Source organism: Bos mutus, chromosome 12, assembly GCF_027580195.1.
Source record: "Bos mutus isolate GX-2022 chromosome 12, NWIPB_WYAK_1.1, whole genome shotgun sequence".
In the NCBI taxonomy this organism is placed as follows: Eukaryota; Metazoa; Chordata; class Mammalia; order Artiodactyla; family Bovidae; genus Bos; species Bos mutus.
In genome coordinates, this window is record NC_091628.1 from 47582787 (window position 1) to 47606690 (window position 23904).

At 36.0% G+C, this 23904-nt stretch overlaps 1 protein-coding gene across 2 annotated transcripts in view; it reads left to right on the forward strand.

Moving 5' to 3' along the window:
- PIBF1 (progesterone immunomodulatory binding factor 1) overlaps positions 1-23904 on the forward strand; it is a 230298-nt gene that overhangs the window by 130739 nt on the left and 75655 nt on the right. For both annotated transcript variants that reach the window (XM_005894381.3, XM_070380581.1), the window contains exons 12-13: positions 2645-2795; positions 12049-12139. In XM_005894381.3, coding sequence (XP_005894443.3) covers positions 2645-2795; positions 12049-12139 — 242 coding nt within the window. The remainder of the gene's footprint in view (positions 1-2644; positions 2796-12048; positions 12140-23904) is intronic.

Consider the following 23904-nt stretch of genomic DNA (forward strand, 5'->3'; position numbering starts at 1 on the left):
TGCTCTGCAACAAAAGAAACCACCGCCATAAGAAGCCCACACACGACAACTAGGTGTAGCCCCCACTCACCACAACCAGAGAAAGCCCTGGTGTAGCAACAAGACCTAGCACAGCCGAAAGTAAATAAATGGCAAAATTTACTTTAAAAAACACTGACTTTATATTTTTGTCTCTTTTTAGAGCAATTATTGACCTATAATTTTGTGTTTTCATTCATTTTATGTATGTTATATATATAATTTTATATAACTGTGTATTATCATTCTGTTATTTAAAGGAAGGAAATATCCACTGTGAGAGTTTGATATTTAATAAGGATTCTTAAAAGCAGTTGACCTATTTTTTGCATTCATGATTAAACTCACATGTTCATAGATTGGTTTTTCCCTAAAGAATCTTTAATGTAATAGCCTTCCATAGGTCCAATAATCATGTTCTTCAGTGGCTTTCAGAAACTGTAATAAATTTATTCACATCCGCCACTCAGACAAATCCATGATAAAAGATTTGTACTGTGGTGTACCAGAGGTATTGAAAGGTACCCCAAGTCAAAAGTTTCTGGCCCTCTCTTCTTTCTGTCATGAACGAGAATTTTAAATTGTATCTCTCAATTTAATACTACCTTTCAGTCTCTTCTTAAAATAGTATTTTATGAAATATGTAGTCTCCAGCATTTTAGTTCTTTGTCTCTTCATATATCCATTTCTGCAGTTTTTCTTTCGTAGTTTTGTTGGGAAAGTGAGGTATAGATGAAAGGTTATCAGCCCTGCTGTGAGAACCACCATTTAACACTGTCCTTACTGAGCCTCTCTACTGACAAAGGCATTAATGTATCACCGGCAACCAGATTCTTAATGAATTACATCCCAACTTAGTGAACTCTCTAAAATCCCCAGATTGTTTCACTTTGCAGTGATTTTGTTATAATAAATTCTCTAGAAAGCATTTCCAACCAGCAAGAATTAATGCTACAACAGGAATTTTCTTTTTCTGATCCAATCAAGGACACTAGAAATCATCCTACAGATATAACTTTTGTGTTACTCTTTCTCCATCTTCCAAAGGAATGTATTTAGAGGGTAGGGGATGATTATTAGTTTATTTGGAGTTGGGAGAGAGTTTTGATGGAGGAATGTATTTAGAGGGTAGGGGGTGATTATTAGTTTATTTGGAGTTGGGAGAGAGTTTTGATGGAAATAATTTAGGAAAATGAGATGAAATAGATTAAATTAAATCAAAATTTCTGCTTGTTAAAAGCTGTAAATAGATCTTCCATATTTTCTTTCTCCCTATTGCAGGAAGCAGTCACATACATTTGTTAAGGTAAACTTTATGTCATTAGAGAAAATAACTTTTCTTCAAAATTGCTTAATAATAGAGAATTCAGGATAATTAAAGCAGTACATCTGGAGAAGGAAATGGCAACCCACTCCAGTGTTCTTGCCTGGAGAGTCTCAGGGACGGAAGAGCCTGGTGGGCTGCCGTCTATGGGGTCACACAGAGTCGGCCACGACTGAAGCGACTTAGCAGCAGCAGCAGCAAAGCAGTACATCTCATCTTTATGAGCCATTTAATACAGGGTACTCATAGTTGTATTTCCTGCAGTGGTAATAGCATTTTTCAGCACTTTTACTATATTCTAGTCACTCTGCTAAACACTGTGACTTTATCCTCTCATTTAATACTTCCAACAACACACAGGTAGGCCTAGAAAGAATAATTACCTACGATCACAATGAGTAAGTGTCAAAGCCAGGATTGAAATCCAAATCTTTCTGGCTTCAAACCATATTCTTACCATAATATTCAACTGCTTCTCAGGAAATACTGCATTCCTTATGCTGTGTTAAGAAGTAAGTATAATACCACCCCATAATTTAGTCTGTACTAGTAAGTAAACTTTCTATATAGTTGCAATTTAATGTAAGCATTAAAGCATTCCTTTGTCACTAGAAATGTCTCCTTCTTGGTGAATTCATTATTGTCACCCTAATGATTTCTTCAGTGAGTTACCATAGGAAAACATAGGCTTTTTTCTTCTACTTAAAATAACTCCAATTTCCATGTCTTTTATATGTCTTTTTAATAAATTTTTTATCCTTTCTTTCTATACAAAGGCATTTTCTGGTACTGTTCCAAGTAGCACTTCACATTTACATTTTGATTTGCTGCTTTGAATTTATGATTGTTCAGCAAACCAAAAATCTTAACTAAAACCATGGTCTGGGTAAATGAAACAGTCTGTGGTAGAAAACTGAAGGACTCATTACGAGTATGTAATTTTTACACACAGCTTTGCAAGTCTTTCTCAAATATCTGTGATCACTAGATAAATAATCTCCACCTAGGTGAGGAGTATAGCATTATTGCATTTTTTGAATTCTAACAAGCAAATGCCAATGTTACTCCTACAACTATTGCTAAGTTTTACATTTTTTTCAATTTATATAAAAAGGTGCTTCATAATTTTCAGTTCAAAACAAATTATGTTCCTTAGGAACGAATGTATTTTACCTCTTCGGTCATCTTCATTGAGCTTTCTCTTCATATCTAAATCAGTAAAAAATATTTTTTGCTTCATGTTTTCATCTTAACTGCCAACCTATTTAATTCTGCCTTTGCCATTTTTTTTTCCACTCCTAGGTTTTAACTAAAGAATTTTATAGTCTCCAAGCCTCTTCTGAAAAACGCATTACTGAACTTCAAGCACAGAACTCTGACCATAAGGCAAGGCTAGACACTTATGAGAAACTGGAAAAAGAGCTTGACGAAATAATAATGCAAACTGCAGAGAGTAAGTCCCCCCTACACACCCCCAACACACACACAGCTGTTTCTTCTGACAGCACAAGGAGCCTGATACTGTTTCTAAAACTGCTTTGCTATATTTCTTTAAAATATTACTTGTGACTTTCTTTGAAAGAAGACTTTGTATTTTAAAATTCAGTTAACCTTAATTCTAGTAGTTTGAGAGCAAAAAATGTATATTTGTCTAACTATGATAGATTTTATCTTTTCATTTATTTATTTGTTTTACTATTTCATTTCACTCATTCAGCAATAAAGTGATTACATATGCCAGGATCTGGGGTGTAGAGTTCATGCAATAATTCTTGCTTATAGGTATTCCTAGTCTATTCTGCTGGGAGAGACAAACATGTCAACAGATAATTAAAGTGCTGTTAGCAAAAGAGAGGCAGATCTTGGTAAGTACAGAAGAGATCGTGAGTTAATTCCTTGTTGGAGGTGAGGAATCCCAAAGAGGGGAGATAACATTTGAATGAGTCTTGAAGGACAGATAGAAATTCATTGCACACCCTGTGTTACAGACTTTGACCTTTAATTTCTACTTCTTTATTCCCCTCTTATTTGCCATCTTCCTGTGTTGTCCTTGACTCCAAGAGAATATTTCAAATTAACATTTCACCATTGCCTGAAATGTTTGCTACAGTACATTATTTCTATTCAAAAGTCAGAAATGATAGTGTCATTCTTATAAAAGTGGGTTTAATCTTCAGCTGAAGTTGAGATTGACTCTATCTGGGGTAACTTTTCTTATGAAGACTGTATTATGTTGGTAGCCCAATTTAAGAAAAACTTTTTTTCATTTCTGTCATTGCCTTTTTTTAATTTCCAAGGTCAGTGATAACTGCAGTAGTTTCCAAATTTATCCTGTTTCTTCATGGCATCTGAGTAACCTCTATAAAATATAGATTTGACTATACCATATACCTGCTTTAATGCCCCTATAAACATAAATCAGCCTAAGGTCAAATTCCTTAGCATGTCTTTTTATGATTAGACTCATTTATCTTTGTACTTTTTCATGCCTTGCTATTCTTATCATATCACTGTATTTTGAAAGTTCTATACTCTTTTTTATCTCTGTAACTTTGCAGATGTCCCTCTGTTTAAATAAATTAGTAATGAAAGAAAACTTCCTCAATCTGATAAGAGATACCTATAAAAAATATATAGCTAATATAACTAATGATGAAATATCAATTGCTTTCCCTTTCAGGGAGAGAACCAGGCGAGGATTTCTAGAAGGATTGCCTTCTAGAACCAGGCAAGAAGTTTTCATAACTTCTATCAAACATTTTTGAGCTCCTAGCCAGTGTACTAATGGAGGATAGGAAAAAATTTACGAAGATCAGAAAAGAAGAGAAAGACTATATTTTCAGATTACAAAGTGATCACTGACACTGATAAGTAAATTTAACAGGCTATGATAATTACATGAAAATATACTAGAAGCAAACAATTGGAAATCCAAATTTAAAAAGCAGTTTCCTTTACAATAGTATCAAAAAACACGAAATATATAGGAATAAATTTAACAGTACAAAATACAAATCATTGCTAGGAAAAATTAAAGAAGACTCTCTAAAATATCCAAAGATAAAATCATGAATTCTATTAATTCAGTGTTGTTCCATTCACAGTTCCTTTTTTAACATTTCAGTATTCCATTTATGTGAAAATTCAAAGTCTACTTTTAATAATAGCATGACACACCTACCAGAATGCCTGAAATTAGCAAGACTGACTATTCTCAATGTTTGTGAGGAAGACTTTCTTATAAAACCAAACAACCTATCCAGTTATCCAGCAATTTCATTCTTAGTTACTTTCCCAAAGACAAAGAGCATATGCACACCGGAACAACCCAAATAATGTGAGCGGGTCGGGGGGAGGGACACAATTGGAAGACATACACAGACTGACTTCAAGACTTAATATAAAGCTATTGTGTCAAGCTACTATACTACTGGTGTAAAGACAGATACAGCAATAAAATAAAATAGAGAACTAAGAAATAGACCCACACTTGTCTGATTATTAATAAAGACAGCAAACCATTCAACTGGAGAAAGGAAAGTTCCATACATGGTGCTAAAAAAATTGGACATATTTTTGAAAGTGAACCTCAACCTTATTTCATACCATACACTAATACTAACTTAAGATGAAACTTGCAAGTAATAAGTAAAACTATAAATCTTTAGTGGAAAACATGATTGTTTTTGCAACTTGATGCAGCTCAAAATTTCCTAGATAGGTTCTTGAAAGGAACTATAATAAAATAAAGCTTTACTAAGTTGATTTCATCAATATTAAAAACCTCTGCTCTTTTAGAAGACATTTTTTTAAAACGAACTAACTTGCAAAGTAGAAGAAATAATCATAGTCTTATATCTGACAAAGCAATGGTATCCATATTAAGAAAATGACTCAGAGAAAATATTCACAAAAGTCTTGACATAAGATTATCCAGATGGGCCTATCTCAAGGGTCCTTGTAAGAAGGTTATGTGATGATGAAAACAGAAGTTAGAGAGAGGATTTGAAGATCCACAGAAAATGTTAAGAAAGTCGTAAGAAAAAATATATTTACAGTACTTCACTGTATCTATTAATACTGTAGGTTTACATCGTCTTCCCATACGGTGCTAGCAGTAAAGAACCTACCTGCCAATGCAGTGAGACATAAGAGACACGGGTTCGATCCCTGTGTTAGGAAGATCCCCTAGAGAAGGGAATGGTAACCTACTCCAGTAATCTTGCCTGAAGAATTCCGTGAACAGAGGAGCCTGGCAGGCTACAGTTGTGGGGGTTGCAAAGAGTTGGACACAACTGAAGTGACTTAGCATGCATGCGCCTACATCAATATTGTTTTAAATGATACAAACCACTGTAGGTGTTATATGTATTGCTAATACTAGATATCCGGGGCTTCCCTGGTGGCTCAGAGGTTAAAGCGTCTGCCTGGAATGAGGGAGACCCAGGTTCGATCCCTGGGTTGGGAAGATCCCCTGGAGAAGGAAATGGCAACCCACTCCAGTACTCTTGCCTGGAGAATCCCATGGAGGGAGGAGCCTGGTAGGCTACAGTCCATGGGGTCGCAAAGAGTCGGACACAACTGAGCGACTTCACTTCACTTCACTTCAATACTAGATATCCAAAATGAAAAGATAGATGGACCTAGAGATTATCATACTAAGTGAAGTAAGTCAGAAAGAGAAAGACAAATATCATAATAATGTCATTTATATGTAGACTCTAAAGTATGGCACAAATGAACGTAGTTACAAAACAGAAATAAACTCACAAACATAGCAAACAAACCTGAGGTTACCAAAGGGGAAGAAGGCGGTAGGAGAAAACCAATTAGAGGAGTTTGGGATTAGGAAATACAAACTAGTATATGAAAAGTAGATAAACTAAATAGATAAACCTACTTTCTAGCACAGGCAACTGTATTTATACCAATAAACCATAATGGAAAAGAATATAAAAAGGAATATATATATTCACTTTGCTATACATCACAAACACAACATTGTAAATCAACTATATGTCAGTAAAAAATTCATATTATTAAAAAAATGAAAAGATAATGTGAAGGAAAAAATTCACATTTATTTACAGGTATAAAAATTCATGCATGGATAAAAAAGAAGCAGCAATATCGCTTTATCACAGCCCAGTGTAACTGATATGACTGTTTCAGGGTAGCCTAGCCTATACACTAAGGAATGAATCACTATAAAATTTTTGTGACATACAGTATTACAGTCATATTTACATTACAGTATTGAAAACATTGTTAAACCTTTTAAAAAGCTACTTACCTGTGATGATACACTAATATGCAGTTTCTTCAGTTATAAGAGAGAGACATACAGTACAGTAATATAATTGTTTGACAGCAAGGTTATAAAACAATAAGAAAACTAACACATTATTAATTTTGTGAAATATTACCTATGCCTATATAAGGATAGACTAGCATCTACATATACTTTATGTATTCATGACTTACCTTATTCTTAGCTTTTTTTTGATATTTTAAGGCTACATGGTTCACCTGCAAGTTTTTTCAAATTGTTTCAAATTGCAAAAAAAATTTTCCAGTGTACTTATTGAAAAATACTCATGTATGAGTGTGACCCAAGCAGTTCAAACCCTTGTTGTTCAAGGGTCAACTGTATATATTTCTCAAAATGCAATGAATGGTAGGTAGACTTAAGATTTGTACCTTTCACCATATGTAAATTTTATTTTTAAAAAAGAACTGTAAATATTATTGAACTATAGTTGATAATTTACTCATTGAACTGTTTGGAGTGAAGGCTCAGTACTGCAGCTTCTTTTGAAATGCATCAACAAATAAGATTCACGAATGCACAGCATTGGTAGCTCAGATGGTTAAGAATCGGCCTGCAGTGCAGGAAACCTAGGTTTGATCCCTGGGTTGGGAAGATCCTCTGGAGAAGGGAATGGCAACCCACTCCAGTATCCTTGCCTGGAGAATCTCATGGACAGAGGAGCCTGGCAAGCTACAGTCCATGGGGTCACAAAGAGTCGAACACGACTGAGCGACTAACACAACAACAACAACATGGATGAATACAGTGATGGACAGATGTGTGAGAAATAAATATAGTACAATGTATAATTTGGATGCCAGATGCTGGATATATGTGTATATTTCTTTCAGGTTTTTCATATATGTAAAATATTTTCTTAATAAAATTTTTTAGAAAAGATTTGGAAATTAATCTTTTTGCTGTGGCATTGTATAAACCATATCTTTGTTAAACTAGATTTATTTGTACTTGGAAGACCAGTAAACTAGGTTCTTTTCTATCCATTTACACTGGAAATTAGAATATTCCTATCCTTGTTTAATGAATACTTACTGAAAAATGAAATTTGTGAGATGTAAGGGCAAAACATTCTTTTTTAGTACCATAGTGTGTACAGTACTCAAAGGATTGTCATCTAATTTGTCTCATTTCAGCAGACACAAAGATGCTTAGGCTTTATTTATTAAGGTGTAACCATGACAAGAAAAAGTCTCAACAACCCAGATAACCACGATGATGGTGTGGTCACAGATTTCAAGCGAGACATCCTGGAGTGTGAAGTCAAGTGGGCTTTAGAAAGCCTCACTACAAACAGCTAATGGAAGTTATGGAATTCCATCTGAGCTATTTCAGATCCTAAAAGATAATGCTTTTAAAGTGCTGCACTCAATATGCCAGGAAATTTGGAAAACTCAGCAGTGGCCACAGGACTGGAAAAGATCAGTTTTCATTCCAATCCCAAAGAAAGGCAATGCCAAAAAATGTTCAGACTACTGTGCAGTTGTGCTCATTTCACAGGCTAGCAAGGTAATGCTCAAAATCCTTCAAGCTAGGCTTCAGTAGTACATGAACCAAGAACATCCAGATGTACAGGCTAGATTTAGAAAAGGGAGAGGAACCTAGATCAAATTGCCAGCATACTCTGGATCTTAGAAAAACATTTACTTCCGCTTCATTGACCACGCTAAAGCCTTTGACTGTGGATCACAACTAAATGGAAAATTCCCAAAGAGATGGGTATCACCACCTGAGAAACCTGTACGCAGGTCAAGAAGCAACACTTAGGACCAGACATGGAACAGTGGACTGGTTCATAATTGAGAAAGAAGTATTTGTCAAATGGAGTATTTGTCAAATTGAGTATTTGTCAAATTGAGTATTTGTCAATTTGTCAATTGAGAAAGGAGTACATCTTTGTCAAAGCTGTATAGCCTGCTTATTTAACTTATATGTAGAATGTACATCATGCAAAATGCTGGGCTGGGTGAAGCACTAGATGGAATCAAGATTGCTGGGAGAAATATCAACAACCTCAGATATGCAGATACCACCTTCATGGCAGAAAGTGAAGAGGAACTAAAGAGCCTCCTTAATCAAGGTACAAGAGGAGTGAAAAAGCTGGCTTAAAACTCAACATTCAAAAAAGTAAGATCATGGCATACATTCCCATCCCTTCATGGCAAATAGATGGGGGAAAAAATGGAAACAGTGACAGTTTATTTTCTTTGGCTCCAAAATCACTGTAGACGGTGACTGTAGCTCTGAAACTAAAAGACACGTGATCCTTGGAAGAAAAGCTCTGACAAACCTAGTTGTTGTTGTTGTTCAGTTGCCAAGTGCAGCCAGCTCTTTGTGACCCCATGGACTGTAGCATGCCAGGTTTCGCTGTCCCTCCCATCTCCCAAGGTTTGCCCAAGTTTCTGTCCATTGAATTGGTGATGCCATCCAACCATCTCATCCTCTGTCACCCTCTTCTCCTTCTGCCTCAGTCTTTCCCAGCATCAGGGTCTTTTCCAATGATTTAGCTGTTCACATCAGGTGGCCACAGATTGGAGCTTCAGACAGTGTATTAAAAAGCAGAAACATCACTTTGCTGACCAAAGTCCATACATATGTATGGTTTTTCCAGTAGTCATGTTTGGATGTTAGAATTGGGCCATAAAGAAGGCTGAGCACTGAAAAATTGAAGCTTTCAAACTGTGGTGCTAGAGAAGACTCTTGAGAGTCACTTGGACAGCAAAGAGATCAACCCAGTCAATCCTAAAGGAAATCAGCCCTGAATATTCATTGGAAGGACTAATGTTGAAGCTGAAACTCCAATACTTTGGACACCTGATGCGAAGAGCTGACTCACTGGAAAAGACTGATGCTGGGAAAGATTGAGGGAAGGAGGAGAAGGGGACAACAGAAGATGAAATGGTTGGATGGCATCATCGACTATGCATGTGAGTTTGAGCAAACTCCAGGAGATGGTAAAGGACCAAGAAGCCAGGTGTGCTTCAGTCCATGGGGTCACAGAGTCAGATATGACTGAACAATAACAAACCATGGCAAATTGCAGTATCCTGTTTATGCTTGAATTGCTTTTTGTAATTAAGGGAAATATTATGTTGGAGAAGGAAATGGCAACCCACTCCAGTAACTTGCCTGGAGAATACCACAGACAGAGGAGCCTGGCAGGCCATGGTCCATAGGGTCACAGAGAGTCAGACACAACTGAAGCAACTAAGCCCGCACATAATATTAAGTATTTGAGGAGTTTTGTTTTCAAAGATCTCATCAAGTTGTTAAAAGTACAGGTATTGTCCAGAAAGTAAATAAATTTTTTGTAAATATCAGATTTCTGTCAATCGAGGGACCTCTTCTCCATCCTCCTCCTATTTGTAACCTCTGCTCAGTATTTGTCACATTTTTCAAAACTCTTCTCTTGCTTCTTAAATCATCACTTTTGATTGTTTCTTCTCCATCATTTTTATTATCTCTTCTTCTAACTGTTTCTAGTTCCTGGGGATTTTTTCCCCTCATCCTCTTTAACTTTTACTTAACTATTTTCTGGATAATCTTATCCCTTTCCACAATTTCAGTTAGTGTCTGTAGGCTAGTCATTCCACAGGTCTGTATGGAATTCTATTTTTCATTCCTTCCCTAAATCCAGTTAATAATAGTACCTATAACTTGTGAGGAGTTGTTTTCTCATTACTGGAATTTTTTTCCTATATAAAATCAGAGTTAACAACAAAAATCTATTGGTCATGTTATTACCTGTTTTAATCACTCTTAACTTTTTGTTATCTTGTTATCTATAGAATAAAATCCAGACTCTTTAGCCTAGCAAACAAGACTACTACCATTGTTCTTCAGACTAACTGTAGTCACTTTCCTTACAATTATTAATACTAAAACTTCTCAAGTCTGTGCCTTTACGCGTTATGGTTCCTTCCTGCAACTTCTCTGTAAATGTCATTCTCCCCATACCTTCTTTATGCCTCTAGCATGGGAAAATTGGTAGTACTCAGATATTAGTTGTGCTTCTAAGACACATTCATATGTCTTCAGTACCATTTACCATGTTGTATAGCATGTTGCTTCTTTATTAAATCATCACTAGAATAATTATACCATAAGTTACTAATCAAGTAAGTATTAAACTCGAATTTAAGTTGTCCATCAGTATGTGATGAGTTTTTGAGATGTTAGCTAAATTTACTCCTCTCTCTTCTGAACTTAGAACTGTCTAAAACAGACAAGAGTCAGACGGGTATCTAATGCCAGCTGTAGCTCTGATAGAGATGAAGGGAAGTCAACTTGGATCTGAGCAGCAATAGCTGATAATACAACTGGTCATGGCACCAAGCATCTCTCGCTTCCACATGTCCCTCATAATTAACAATCTGACCTCTGAAAACTGGTCTTGGTTCAGTGTGAAAAATAGAGTCAAAATTGAAGGAAAACGCTTACAAATATTCCTAAAATATTTACTGTACCACAGCAGGATCAAACAACAAAAAAGGGCATATTACAGTGATAGGCCTGCAAGTAACTTCCTTACTAATGTAAAATTTGTGGCTTTGTTTTAAACTTGAAACACTTCTGAAAGTAGGTTTCTCTTTTTTACATTAAAATAATGGTTATCAATGAATAATGTTATAAAAATTGTTATATGTCATTGACTGCTTTAAATTGAGCTATAAACCTTTAGTTTTTATGGCCTTTGATTAAATGTTTTTTCATCTCAACTTCCAGTAAAATTGTCATTGCATTTAAACTTTTTACTCATAAAATGTTAACCTATTGGTTAAAATTTCTTTTGGGGAGTGTGTGACAATAACAAAATTTAGAAGTAAATGTTGCTAAATTTTTTGTAATTAAAAAAAAAGTCATCAATAGGTTCTTAAACTGTACATTTTCTTTACAGAGTACAGGGTAGAATTAAGTAATTCTACTTAAATGCATAATTTCATTATTGCAAGTTAGGATAACTTGATAACAAGTTAGATAACTTTTTTAATGAACATCTTTTCTAATTAAAAACAGTCATTTATCAAGAAGAGAAATGATGAGATTGAGGTTATCTTTACTTTTTCATAATTATGTAACAAACATTTCATGCAAAAAGCCTTTGAATATCAGAATAAACTGTATTATTATGTTTTATAACAAGACAACGTAATGTGTCATATGATGCAGACCCTTACACTTTGAAGCAATAGATGGGACAACTCCAAGCAAGCATACACTTTATGAAATACACTGCTACTTACAAATGGCCTGTTTGAGATTATGTATATAAGTGTTCTTATGTTCACTAATTCATTATTATGACCTCTTTTATTTTCACTTCTGCCATGCTTTTTAAGAAGAAAGAATTTCACAGTGTACACTTATTATTTTCCAGTTGACGATGAAGTTGAAGCCGAAAGGGTTCTTTTTTCCTATGGCTATGGTGCTAATGTTCCCACAACAGCCAAAAGACGACTAAAGCAAAGGTACGATCAATATATATTTGTTTACTTATCTAGTCAAGCTAAATGTAATTACATTCTGCTTTTTGATAATGTACTAAGTGGAGTGACAAAATAAAGTTACTGTATTTCTTCTTACGCATAAATATTACATTGCTCATGAAACATAACATAGTAAGTAATAATCATGCCTTTCGTGTATTTTTAAGTAGACTGTAAGTGTACATTAGAATTTCCTCGAATTGGATTCAATGATAATGGCAACATTTAAATTTTTTCAGGTTAAAATTAATGAATTGTGTCTCCTTTCTTCCCTTGTTTCATATTCGCCCACGTACATTCCTTGACTTATACTTGAAAGAGAGAGAAAAAAGATTGAGAGAGAGATAAAGAGCTAGCATATATGCACTAGTCACTCAGTTGAGTCTGACTCTCTGTAACCCCATTGACTATAGCCCACCAGGATTCTCTTTCCATGGGATTTTCCAGGCAGGAATACTGAAATGAGTTGCCATTTCCTCCTCCAGGGGATCTTCCCGACCCAGGGATCAAAACCGTGGCTCCTATGATTCCTACATTGTAGGAAGATTCTTTTACTGCTGAGCCATCAGGAAAGCCCAGCAGATATATTGTGACTGAAAATATAAAAGACTTTATGAAGACCAAGAAAATTTTTGGAAGATCCACTAGTTATTTTGTGAAATACATTTGTTTAAAGTATACCAAGAGAAAATTGTACCTATATTAATTGGTTTTCTAGTTGACCTAACTCCTTTCTCCCACCTAAATTCATCCTGCTTTGCAAAAAGAGTCCCATTTGCTACCATAACAAATCTAAATGTTTCCATCAGACTTCTGAGCCCTTCCATGTAGCTCTGCTTCTCCAGCCTTATTTGTCTCTCTACCCAAAATGATGGTAGTATATCTCCCTGCCTATAAACATCTATTTTCCATGTAACCACACAACAAGCATTTGTCTTTATCTTGTTAGCTCTCATTTCATATTGCTTCCCCAGCCAGATGGAAAGATCCTCAAGGTCAGCAAGTAAATCTTATTCTTGTTTATTCTTCATTGTCTCTACCCAGCATGGTGTGAGATAGCTAGCAGAATTGTCTCTTCATCTAAGTATTTGAGAATTCAAAGCTGCTTGTTTATCTGTTATTTTTATATGAATTGGTTTAAACATTTAGAGACATTACATACTAAGTAAGAAAAGCAATTAATCTTAACTCTAACACTTTTATAGAAGCTTTGGCTCAGAAGATAACATGTCTTTATGGCTATCAAAAGTGATGTAAGATATAGGTCATTTTATGAGAGGCAACAGAAAGATACTTAGAACTTGTGTTTCCTACTAGTTACACTAAATAGATCAAGGATAGTTGACTACTAGATAACAAATTGTAGCTGGAATGGTTAATTCTGTTTAGTGAAGATGCAAATATTTCTAAATCATGTATTATTTGAAAAATTGGGTGTAATCCCATTCCGTTCACATTCTTCCCCGAGTCCCTCCAAGTTCACTAAGGATGACCTAGGATAATTTGTCGTTTTCAGGGTATCTCTGTATTTGAGGATTATATTGCCAAGGGAAAAATAGAAAGGTAATTTTATGGGCAAGCAACTTTTTTTTTATCAGTGGCAAATGATTGGTAAAATGCTAAAAATTGAAATTTGAAGGAAAAAGTCCATAATCTTCTCTATTTTAGCATCCAATTCCTTCAAATGCATCTTGTTCACAAGAAAAAAGAAATTTTCTCTTGTAAGGTTTCTTTCGGTAACCCCAAATGATGCTCAGTTATTCTAAAATTGAAAGCAATTATTACTATTACCTTAATATTTTTTTTGGAATTTCCAAAACAGATGTTGATTTTCTTAATATTTAGACTGAAAATATAAGGAACCACAACTGATTCATGTTCTGCATAATCTTAACTGTCTGTCCAAATATTTCTAAAGATTTTATCACTGAGCTATCTATGTGCCTTGAACAAGTGCCTAATGGGCATGCTATTAATACCTCCTACCAGCTGGTGCCAGGCATTCTTCTCATGATGAACCAGAGGGTTATTTTGAGGAAGTGCTTCTCAGGTCATCTAAATGGAGTGAAGGGAAAGTAAGTCTGGATAGCCAAAGAGGACATTTATGCATTCCTTTTCCCATTCATTCAACAAATTTATTGAGTACCTACTGTACGCACAAAGTTGACCCGTGGCAAAGAAAATCCCTTTTGAGGATCTGATGCATTTCTGAAGTTTGCAAAGTCCTTATTTGATTTCTTAATGGATATTTGTAAAGAAGTTAATGGCTTTGTGCTTTAGGTTTAATTTATTTAAGATTGTTGTATGGCAGAAACCAATACAACTTTGCAAAGCAATTACCCTCCAATCCAAAAAAAAAGGTGAAAGCAATATAATCTTCTAGAAAATTTATATGTAATTCATCACATTTGAAATTAAAACAATGGAAGGTGACTTATAAAATAACAGAATGGCCCATGAAATATTTCCATAACAAAGTTTCCATTATACATCAGCCCATAACAAAGTGTATTGAAATTTCAAAGGAACTTGTTTCACATCTGCTATACAATATACCCCATTCATACAGTGTTTGATTTGAAATCTCATATATTCAACAACCCATTCCATGGTGGCTCAGTGGTAAAGAATCCGTCTAACAAAGCAGGAGACGTAAGTTCGATCCTTGGATAGGGAAGATCCTCTGGAGAAGGAAGTGGCAACCCTCTCCAGTGTTCTTGCCTGGGAAATCCCATGAACAGAGGAGCCTGGCAAGCCACATTCCAAGGGGTTGCAAAAGAGTCAGACACAACTTAGGGACTTAACAACAACAAATACTCAGGAACCAATTCAGGTATTTCAGGGTAGCACTTAATTGAGGGGGTTTCTGATTATAAAAATAATACATGTTTATTTTAGAAAATTGATGAAATTACCAGTAATCCTGCTATCCAAAGATAACCATTCAAAAATGTATACAGATAGATATATTTTTCTACATATTTATGGTGTTATTGTGTGTAACTTAGAAGTTTAACTTTTTGTCTTCTAATTTTACCCTGAACATAAATAGATAAATTTCAATGGTTATTCAAAACTTTAGTTTGTAGGCCTTCTGTTTTTGAGTGCCATGTTGCTGTTAGTAAATTGACGGTCACTGAAAATTTTCACTAGTTGCCTATTGCCACTTAAGGCAGATTATGAAATTAAAATGAGAAAATGGATGCGAAGTTCATCACAGTGAATGTTGGCATCGAGTAGGTGTTCAAGTGAAGTTTGTTATGTTAGTTAATGTTCCTTAAAATAAATTGATCAAAGCATTGATTTTAGAGATGAGGCCAGTGTTCCAAAAATGCCAGTGAGGCATAATTTGAATTTTCGTTTAAAACAATTTTGTTTTATTGTAATGAGACCCTCTTGAAGTAATTAGTAGAAACAACCCCTGGACATGAAACTAGTTTTGAGATTCACTTTCTTTGATATAAGTCAGTTTCTTAAGACATAGATCCATAATGCCAGTTTCCCATAAAAATTAGTTTGAAAAATAAATTCCAGAAATGTATCCTAAACGCATTACAATTGTTAAATAAGGTTGCTCCCAGTTTGAATTTTCAAGAGAGATATGAGCAATAACTAAATATTGTATTAAGCTTTCTGGGCCAAAGTCATGGAAAGTTAAAAGGGCTTAGACAATTAAAGCAGATTAAAATAAAATAAGCTCTTCTTGACTAAACTTGAAAATCTGAAGTAATGTTTTTGTTTCGGTCATGATTGTTTTGAAAATAGCAAACAAGATTTTCTGGTTGCATGTTTTGGTTATGCTCTTTAGCTTATAACACTAAATGGGCAACACCCAGGCACTAACGTGGTCCTAGTGTGTGCATCTCTGTTTGTTTTGGCAGGCCTGAATGTGGAGACTTTTCTGAGGGTTTTTAAACCTTTCAAATTGCAAGATTTACTGCGTACTACTGACCTTTGTTTTAGTTTCTGTCTAGTTTTATAAAGAGCTTTAAGTTGAAACTTTCACAGTAGACTAATCTTTATAATAAAGGAAAAAATAACACAGAGGGAGCTTTTCTTTTTCTCTAGCAGACTTTTGAGCATAAAGTAATTTTGTTTTTCCTCTCCTTTATTCTCACATATGTGAGTTCTCATTTTTGTCCTTAGAGAAAAGTTGTGCTTATTTCATTTGGGTTGGTTTTAGGAATAGTCCTTTAAAAAGCTACTGCTAATCAACTTGAAAGTTTAACCCTACAGAGAAACTAGAAAAAGACATACAACTATAGGTAATCAGAATACACCACTATTTATTTAGTCCCTGTAACTGCCAAGAAAGTGGGCAGTGCAGGGAGCAACCTGATGCTTTCTGAAGCTGAAATCATTCTGGCCTGTGTGCCCTTTTTTTGAACCATTTCTTCATGCCATGCTAATAGAGACAGAACTCTGACCTTCTAAAACTGAAAAAGATCAAAAAGCCAAATGTTATTTCAGACTATGTAACTAATTAGCAGGTACCTAAGTATATACAGTTAGTTATTTAAATTTTGGTAATACTAAGTGAAGTATCCAGTATTGAAGGACTCAAGACAGAGTGTCAGTCCCCCATTGTGCTTTGATAACTCAGATGTGAGCGAAGGTCAACCATGTTCACTTTGGCTGGGCTATGCTTCTATGAAATTGTGTGTGATAATCAGAAGTACTGACTTCCATTGACAAATCCAAAATGGTAACTTTTACTTAGAGTCATGAGGTGCTGAAGAAAGCTAAGAGATAACCCATGGGAATTAATTTACCATATAACAGGTAAAAATTTAGTTTAAAATTTAAATACAAAACTGTACTCTGGTGATATTAGTTTCTAGTTCATGTCAAATTTGATCTTGGTGCAGGTAAAAAAAATCACATGGCAATTATGTAATTACAAAGAAGAATTGAATGCTGTACCTACTGTAGTATCAACAAAGAACCTGTAAAAGCAGTGCTTTCTTGAGGAGTTCAGTACTAAATAAATAAATAGCCTACCAACCAGACTTTAGCAGGAGTCATTTTTCCTGACTGTATCCCTGGTTACTCATTATAAAGAACTCACTATAAAGACTTGTTTTCGTTGTATGTGCATTGTAGTTAAGGAGACATAAACTCAGCATAGTTGAGCAATTGTTCATTTGTCTTGCCTTGAATTTCATTTAAGCTAAAATCACATCCTTTCTTCTGACTTCTAATATCCCAGATTCCTGAAAGAATACACCCGTAACATCAAACTACTCAGCACAGCAATGTGCCACATTTAAATATTTAGGAGGTTGAAATATAGAAGCAATCACGGGTGAATTCGGCCAAAAGTTTAGGGAAGAACTAACACTTATCCTCAGAGTCTTCCAGAAAATTTCAGAGAAAGGAGAACTCCCAAACTCATTTTGCGAGGCCACCATCACCCAGATAGCAAAATCAGACAAAGATGCCACAAAAAAAGACAGTTAAGGCCAATATCACTGGTGAACATAGATGCAAAAGTCTACAACAAAGCTCTAGCAAACAGAATCTAACAACACATTAAAAAGATCATATATCATGATCAAGTGGACCTTATCCAGGGATGCAGGGACTCTTTAATATATACAAATTAATCAGTGTGATGCACCATATTAACAAATTAAAAGAGAAAACCATATGATCATCTCAATTGATGCAGAGAAAGCTTTCAACAAAATTCAACACCCATTTATAATTTAAAAAAATTATAATTAAAAAAAAAAAAACCTTCTATGCCTGCAGAAAGTAGGCATAGAAGGAACATAACTCAACATAATATAGGTAAGACACCGACTCTTTGCAACAGCATGGACTACAGGGCGCCAGGCTTCCCTGTCCATCATCAACTCTCGGAGCCTGCTCAAACTCATGTCCATCAAGTCAGTGATGCCGTCCAACCATCTCATTCTCTGTCATCCCCTTCTCCCCCTACCTTCATCAGGGTCTTCTCCAATGAGTTAGCTCTTCACATCAGGTGGCCAAAGTAATGGAGCTTCAGCATCAGTCCTTCCAATGAATATTCAGGACTGATTTCCTTTATCATTGACTAGTCTGATCTCCTTGCTGTCCAAGGGAGTCTCAGGAGTCTACTCCAACACCAGAATTCGAAAGCATCAGTTCTTTGGCACTCAGCTTTCTTTATGGTCCAACTCTCACATCCATACATGACTACTGGAAAACCCATAGCTTTGGATAGACGGACCTTTGTCAGCAAAGTAATGTCTCTGCTTTTTAATATGTTATCTAGGTTGCTCATAGCTTTTCATCCAAGGAGCAAGCATCTTTTAATTTCATGACTGGAGTCACCATCTGCAGTGATTTTGGAGCCCAAGAAAATGAAGTCTCTCACTGTTTCCATTGTTTCCCCATCTATTGGCCATGAAATGATGGGACCAAATGCTATGATCTTAATTTTTTGAATGTTGAGTTTTAAGCCAGCTTTTTCACTCTCTTCTTTCACTTCATCAAGAGGCTCTTTAGTTCCTCTTCACTTTCTGCCATAAGAGTGGTGTCATCTGCATATCTGAGGTTATTGATATTTCTCCCTGCAATCTTGATTCCAGCTTGTACTTCTTCCAGCCTGACATTTCGCATGATGTAATCTGCATATAAGTTAAATAAGCAGGGTGACAATATAAAGCCTTGATGTACTCCTTTCCCAATTTGAAGTCAGTCTATTGTTCCATGTCTGGTTCTAACTGTTGCTTCTTGACCTGCATATAGGTTTCTCAGGAGGAAGGTAAGGTGGTCTGGTATTCCCATCTTTTTAAGAATTTTCCACAATTTGTTGTGATCCATACAGTCAAAGGCTTTAGCATAGTCAATGAAGCAGAAGTAGAGGTTTTTCTGGAATTCTCTTGCTTTTTCTGTGATCCAGTGGATGTTGGCAATATGATCTCTGGTTCCTCTGCCTTTTCTGGGGCTTCCCTGGTGGCTCAGAGGGTAAAGCATCTGCCTGCAATGTGGGAGACCTGGGTTCGATCCCTGGGTCGGGAAGATCCCCTGGAGAAGGAAATGGCAACCCACTCTGGTATTCTTGCCTGGAGAATACAATGGACAGAGGAGCCTGGTGGGCTACAGTCCATGGGCTCGCAAAGAGTTGGACACAACTGAGCTACTTCACTTTCTTTCGTTCCTCTTTCTTTCTTTCCTCTGCCTTTTCTAAATCCAGCTTGAACATCTGGACGTTCTTGGTTCACATACTATTGAAGCCTAGCTTGGAGAATTTTGAGCATTATTTTGCTTGCGTGTGAGATGAGTGCAATTGTGCAGTAGTTTGAACATTCTTTGGCATTGCCTTTCTTTGGGATTGGAATGAAAACTGACCTTTTCCAGTCCTGTGGCCACTGCCAAGTTTTCCAAATTTGCTGGCATATTGATCGCAGCACTTTCACAGCATCATCTTTTAGGATTTGAAATAGCTCAACTGGAATTCCATCACCTCCACTAGTTTTGCTTGTAGTGATGCTTCCTAAGACCCGCTTGACTTCGTGTACCAGGATGTCTGGCTCTAGGTGATTGATCACACCATCATGGTTATCTGGGTTATGAATATCTTTTTTGTATAGTTCTTCTGTGTTTTCTTGCCACATCTTCTTAATATCTTCTGCTTCTGTTAGGTCCATTACATTTCTCTCCTTTATTGTGCCCACCTTTGCATGAAATGTTCCCTTGGTATCTCCAAGTCCCTTTCCAGATAAGTATTTTAAAATCTTTTTTGCCAGTTCTGTGGGTTACCTTTTCACTTACTCTCTTTGTATTTTTTAACTTATTTATTTTTGGCTGCTCAGGCTCTTTGTTGCTATGCATGGACTTTCTCTAGTTGCAGCCAATGGGGGCTACTCTTCATTGTTGTGCCCGGGCTTCTCATTGCGGTGGCTTCTGTGTGGTGCAACACAGGCCCTAGAGTTCACAGGCTTCAGTAGTAGTAGCATGTGGGCTTATTTGCTCCATGACATGTGGGATCTTCTTGGACCAGGGATTGAAACCATGTCATCTGCATTGGCAGGCGGATTCTTAACCACTGGACCACCAAGGAAGTCCCTCTTGAAGCACAAAACTTTTTAATTTTTATACAGTCCAGTTTGCTTCTTCTTTTGTCATTTGTACTTTTGGTGCCATATCTGAGGATCTTTTTCCAGATCCAAGTTTGTGAAGATTTTCTTCTGTGTTTTCTTCTAAGAATTTATACTTTTAACTCTTTCATATAAGTCCTTGATCCACTTTGAGATAATTTTTGATATCGTGAAGTAAGAACCTTGTACCTTTTTAATGTGGCTAATAGAAAATTTAAATTGCATGTGTAGCTTGTATTCTGTTGGACAAAACTGGCCTAGAACAGTAGTCTCCAAACTTTTTGTATGAATCCCTATTAGGGGGAAAAAACTGAGCATGTACTCAGGAATAGTATGTGTATGTGTGTGTGTTTAGTTGCTCAATCGTGTCCAACTCTTTGTCACTCACATATGTTTATATATACATATATATGTTATATGCACACACTGTCGCATGAAAAGTGTCTGATATGCATGCTCACTCGCTCCAGTCATGTCCAACTCTTTGTGACCTCATGGACTGTAGCCTGCCAAGCTCCTCTGTCTATGATATTTTTCTGGCAAGAATACTGGAGTGGGTTGCCATGCCCTCCTCCAGGGGATCTTCCCAACCCAGAGATTGAACTTGCTTCTCTTGCCTCTCGTGTATGGCGACAAATTCTTTACTGCTGAGCTACTTGGGAAGCTCCAATCCATACCATACTGCTTTCAATTTTCTCCAGCAGATCATTCTCCACTTCTGCTTTTCCCTCTACCCAGAATGCAGTTTCTCTGCTTTGTCACTGCATTAGTTAATTTTCATTCTTCAGTGTGGCCTTTTATATTATTTAATGTACTACTATAATTTTTTTTACTTGCCCATCTTCTTCAGTAGACAGTTAGCTCCTCCAGGAAGAAATTGTGAAATCCTAGTGCCTATGTAGATGATAGGTTTTTAATAAATGTTTGTTAAAAGAGAATGTTCATGATTATTGTATTGAATTAATTAATGAATATGTTTCTTCCAACTCAGCTTGCTTTTCTACAGTCATTGATATTCATGATCCAGAGGGAAAAATTGCTAATTTTCTTTTTATCATTTTTAAAAAGTTTAACTGCAAGTATTCTAATGATTAAAAGTTTTATTTATCGTTTCTCCTGAGTGTTCTGTGTGCTTAAATATTTTATTTTTTGAAGAAAAATTATCTCACAGTATTTTTTTATTCTTGATACTATTTTCTTTTTCTTTTTTTCCTAGAACAAGGGTTCTTAAGGGCATTTAACGTGATTTTTAATAATCTGTAAGAAGATGTATTCTGCTGTCCTTACTACTGACTTGGAAGTGAATTTTTATTTTTTTTTAATTTAATTTAATTTTTTAACTTTACAATATTGTACTGGTTTTGCCATATATCAAAATCAATCCGCCACAGGTATACACGTGTTCCCCATCCTGAACCCTCCTCCCTCCCCATACCATCCCTCTGGGTCGTCCCAGTGTACCAGCCCCAAGCATCCAGTATCATGCATCGAACCTGGACTGGCAACTCGTTTCATATATAATATTACACATGCTTCAATGCCATTCTCCCAAATCATCCCACCCTCTCCCTCTCCCACAGAGTCCAAAAGACTGTTCTATACAACAGTGTCTCTTTTGCTATCTCGTATACAGAGTTATTGTTACCATCTTTCTAAATTCCATATATATGCGTTAGTATACTGTATTGGTGTTTTTCCTTCTGGCTTACTTCACTCTGTATAATAGGCTCCAGTTTCATCCACCTCATTAGAACTGATGCAAATGTATTCTTTTTAATGGCTGAGTAATACTCCATTGTGTATATGTACCACAGCTTTCTTATCCATTCATCTGCTGATAGACATCTAGGTTGCTTCCATGTCCTGGCTATTATAAACAGTGCTGCGATGAACATTGGGGTACACGTGTCTCTTTCAATTCTGGTTTCCTCAGTGTGTATGCCCAGCAGTGGGATTGCTGGATCATAGGGCAGTTCTATTTCCAGTTTTTTAAGGAATCTCCACACTGTTCTCCATAGTGGCTGTACTAGTTTGCATTCTCACCAACAGTGTAAGAGGGTTCCCTTTTCTCCACACCCTCTCCAGCACTTATTGCTAGTAGACTTTTGGATCCCAGCCATTCTTGCAATCCCTATCAAGCTACCAATGGTATTCTTCACAGAGCTAGAACAAATAATTTCACAATTTGTATGGAAATACAAAAAATCTCGAATAGCCAAAGCAATCTTGAGAAAGAAGAATGGAACTGGAGGAATCAACCTCCCTGACTTAAGGCTCTACTACAAAGCCACAGTCATCAAGACAGTATGGTACTGGCACAAGACAGAAATACAGATCAACGGGACAAAATAGAAAGCCCAGAGATAAATCCACGCACATATGGACACCTTATCATTGACAAAGGAGGCAAGAATATACAATGGAGAAAAGACAATCTCTTTAACAAGTGGTGCTGGGAAAATTGGTCAATCACTTGTAAAAGAATGAAACTAGAACACTTTCTAACACCATACACAAAAATAAACTCAAAATGGATTAAAGATCTAAATGTAAGACCAGAAACTATAAAACTCCTAGAGGAGAACATAGGCAAAACACTCTCCGACATACATCACAGCAGGATCTTCTATGACCCACCTCCCAGAATATTGGAAATAAAAGCAAAAATAAACAAATGGGACCTAATTAAACTTAAAAGCTTCTGCACAACAAAGGAAACTATTAGCAAGGTGAAAAGACAGCCTTCAGAATGGGAGAAAATAATAGCAAATGAAGCAACTGACAAACAACTAATCTCAAAAACATACAAGCAACTCCTACAGCTCAATTCCAGAAAAATAAATGACCCAATCAAAAAATGGGCCAAAGAACTAAATAGACATTCCTCCAAAGAAGACATACAGATGGCAAACAAACACATGAAAAGATGCTCAACATCACTCATTCTCAGAGAAATGCAAATCAAAACCACTATGAGGCACCATCTCACGCCAGTCAGAATGGAAGTGAATTTTAGAAACATGATCAGTGAGTCAGTTGTAGACCAGTTGTACCACAGTGTCTTTCATTTTCTAAACGTGGGTCATAAATGACAATATTAGCATTCATAGTAATAGTCACAGCTGTTCCCATCAGCATCAGTTCTTAGAAAGGTTTTCTCAATCAAATAGTGCTATGAAATATCCATTGAAACACTGTAGAACACATTTCTGAGTGATTTCAAGAAATTGTAAGATACCTTCCTTCTATTTAGAGTAGATTTTTCTCCCTCAGAACCCGCCAACCAAAAGCAGGGGAATTCAATGTAGTGATATCTTTGGTGTTAGGGCTTAAGCACCAGCATACCAAGAATTTCTTGAATTCAGTGGTTTGTGTTATGTGGTATTTTACACTGATAAGTGGTATCACACCATATCTGCACAAGAGCATTAGGCAATTCCCAAACAAAACAAAAAGCACCCAAACCAAATGAGCTGTTTAATATTATTAAACCTGATGTCTTCAAGTCATTAACTGCTTGAAAATGTTAGTAATGGGTGACCTTTGCATCTCATTATTTTTGTGCATCCTTTATTCCATTTAATCTCATCAATAACTGTTTCTATGCAATAATGTATTCTTTATACTGAACACTACACAAATATGATCCATACTACCAAC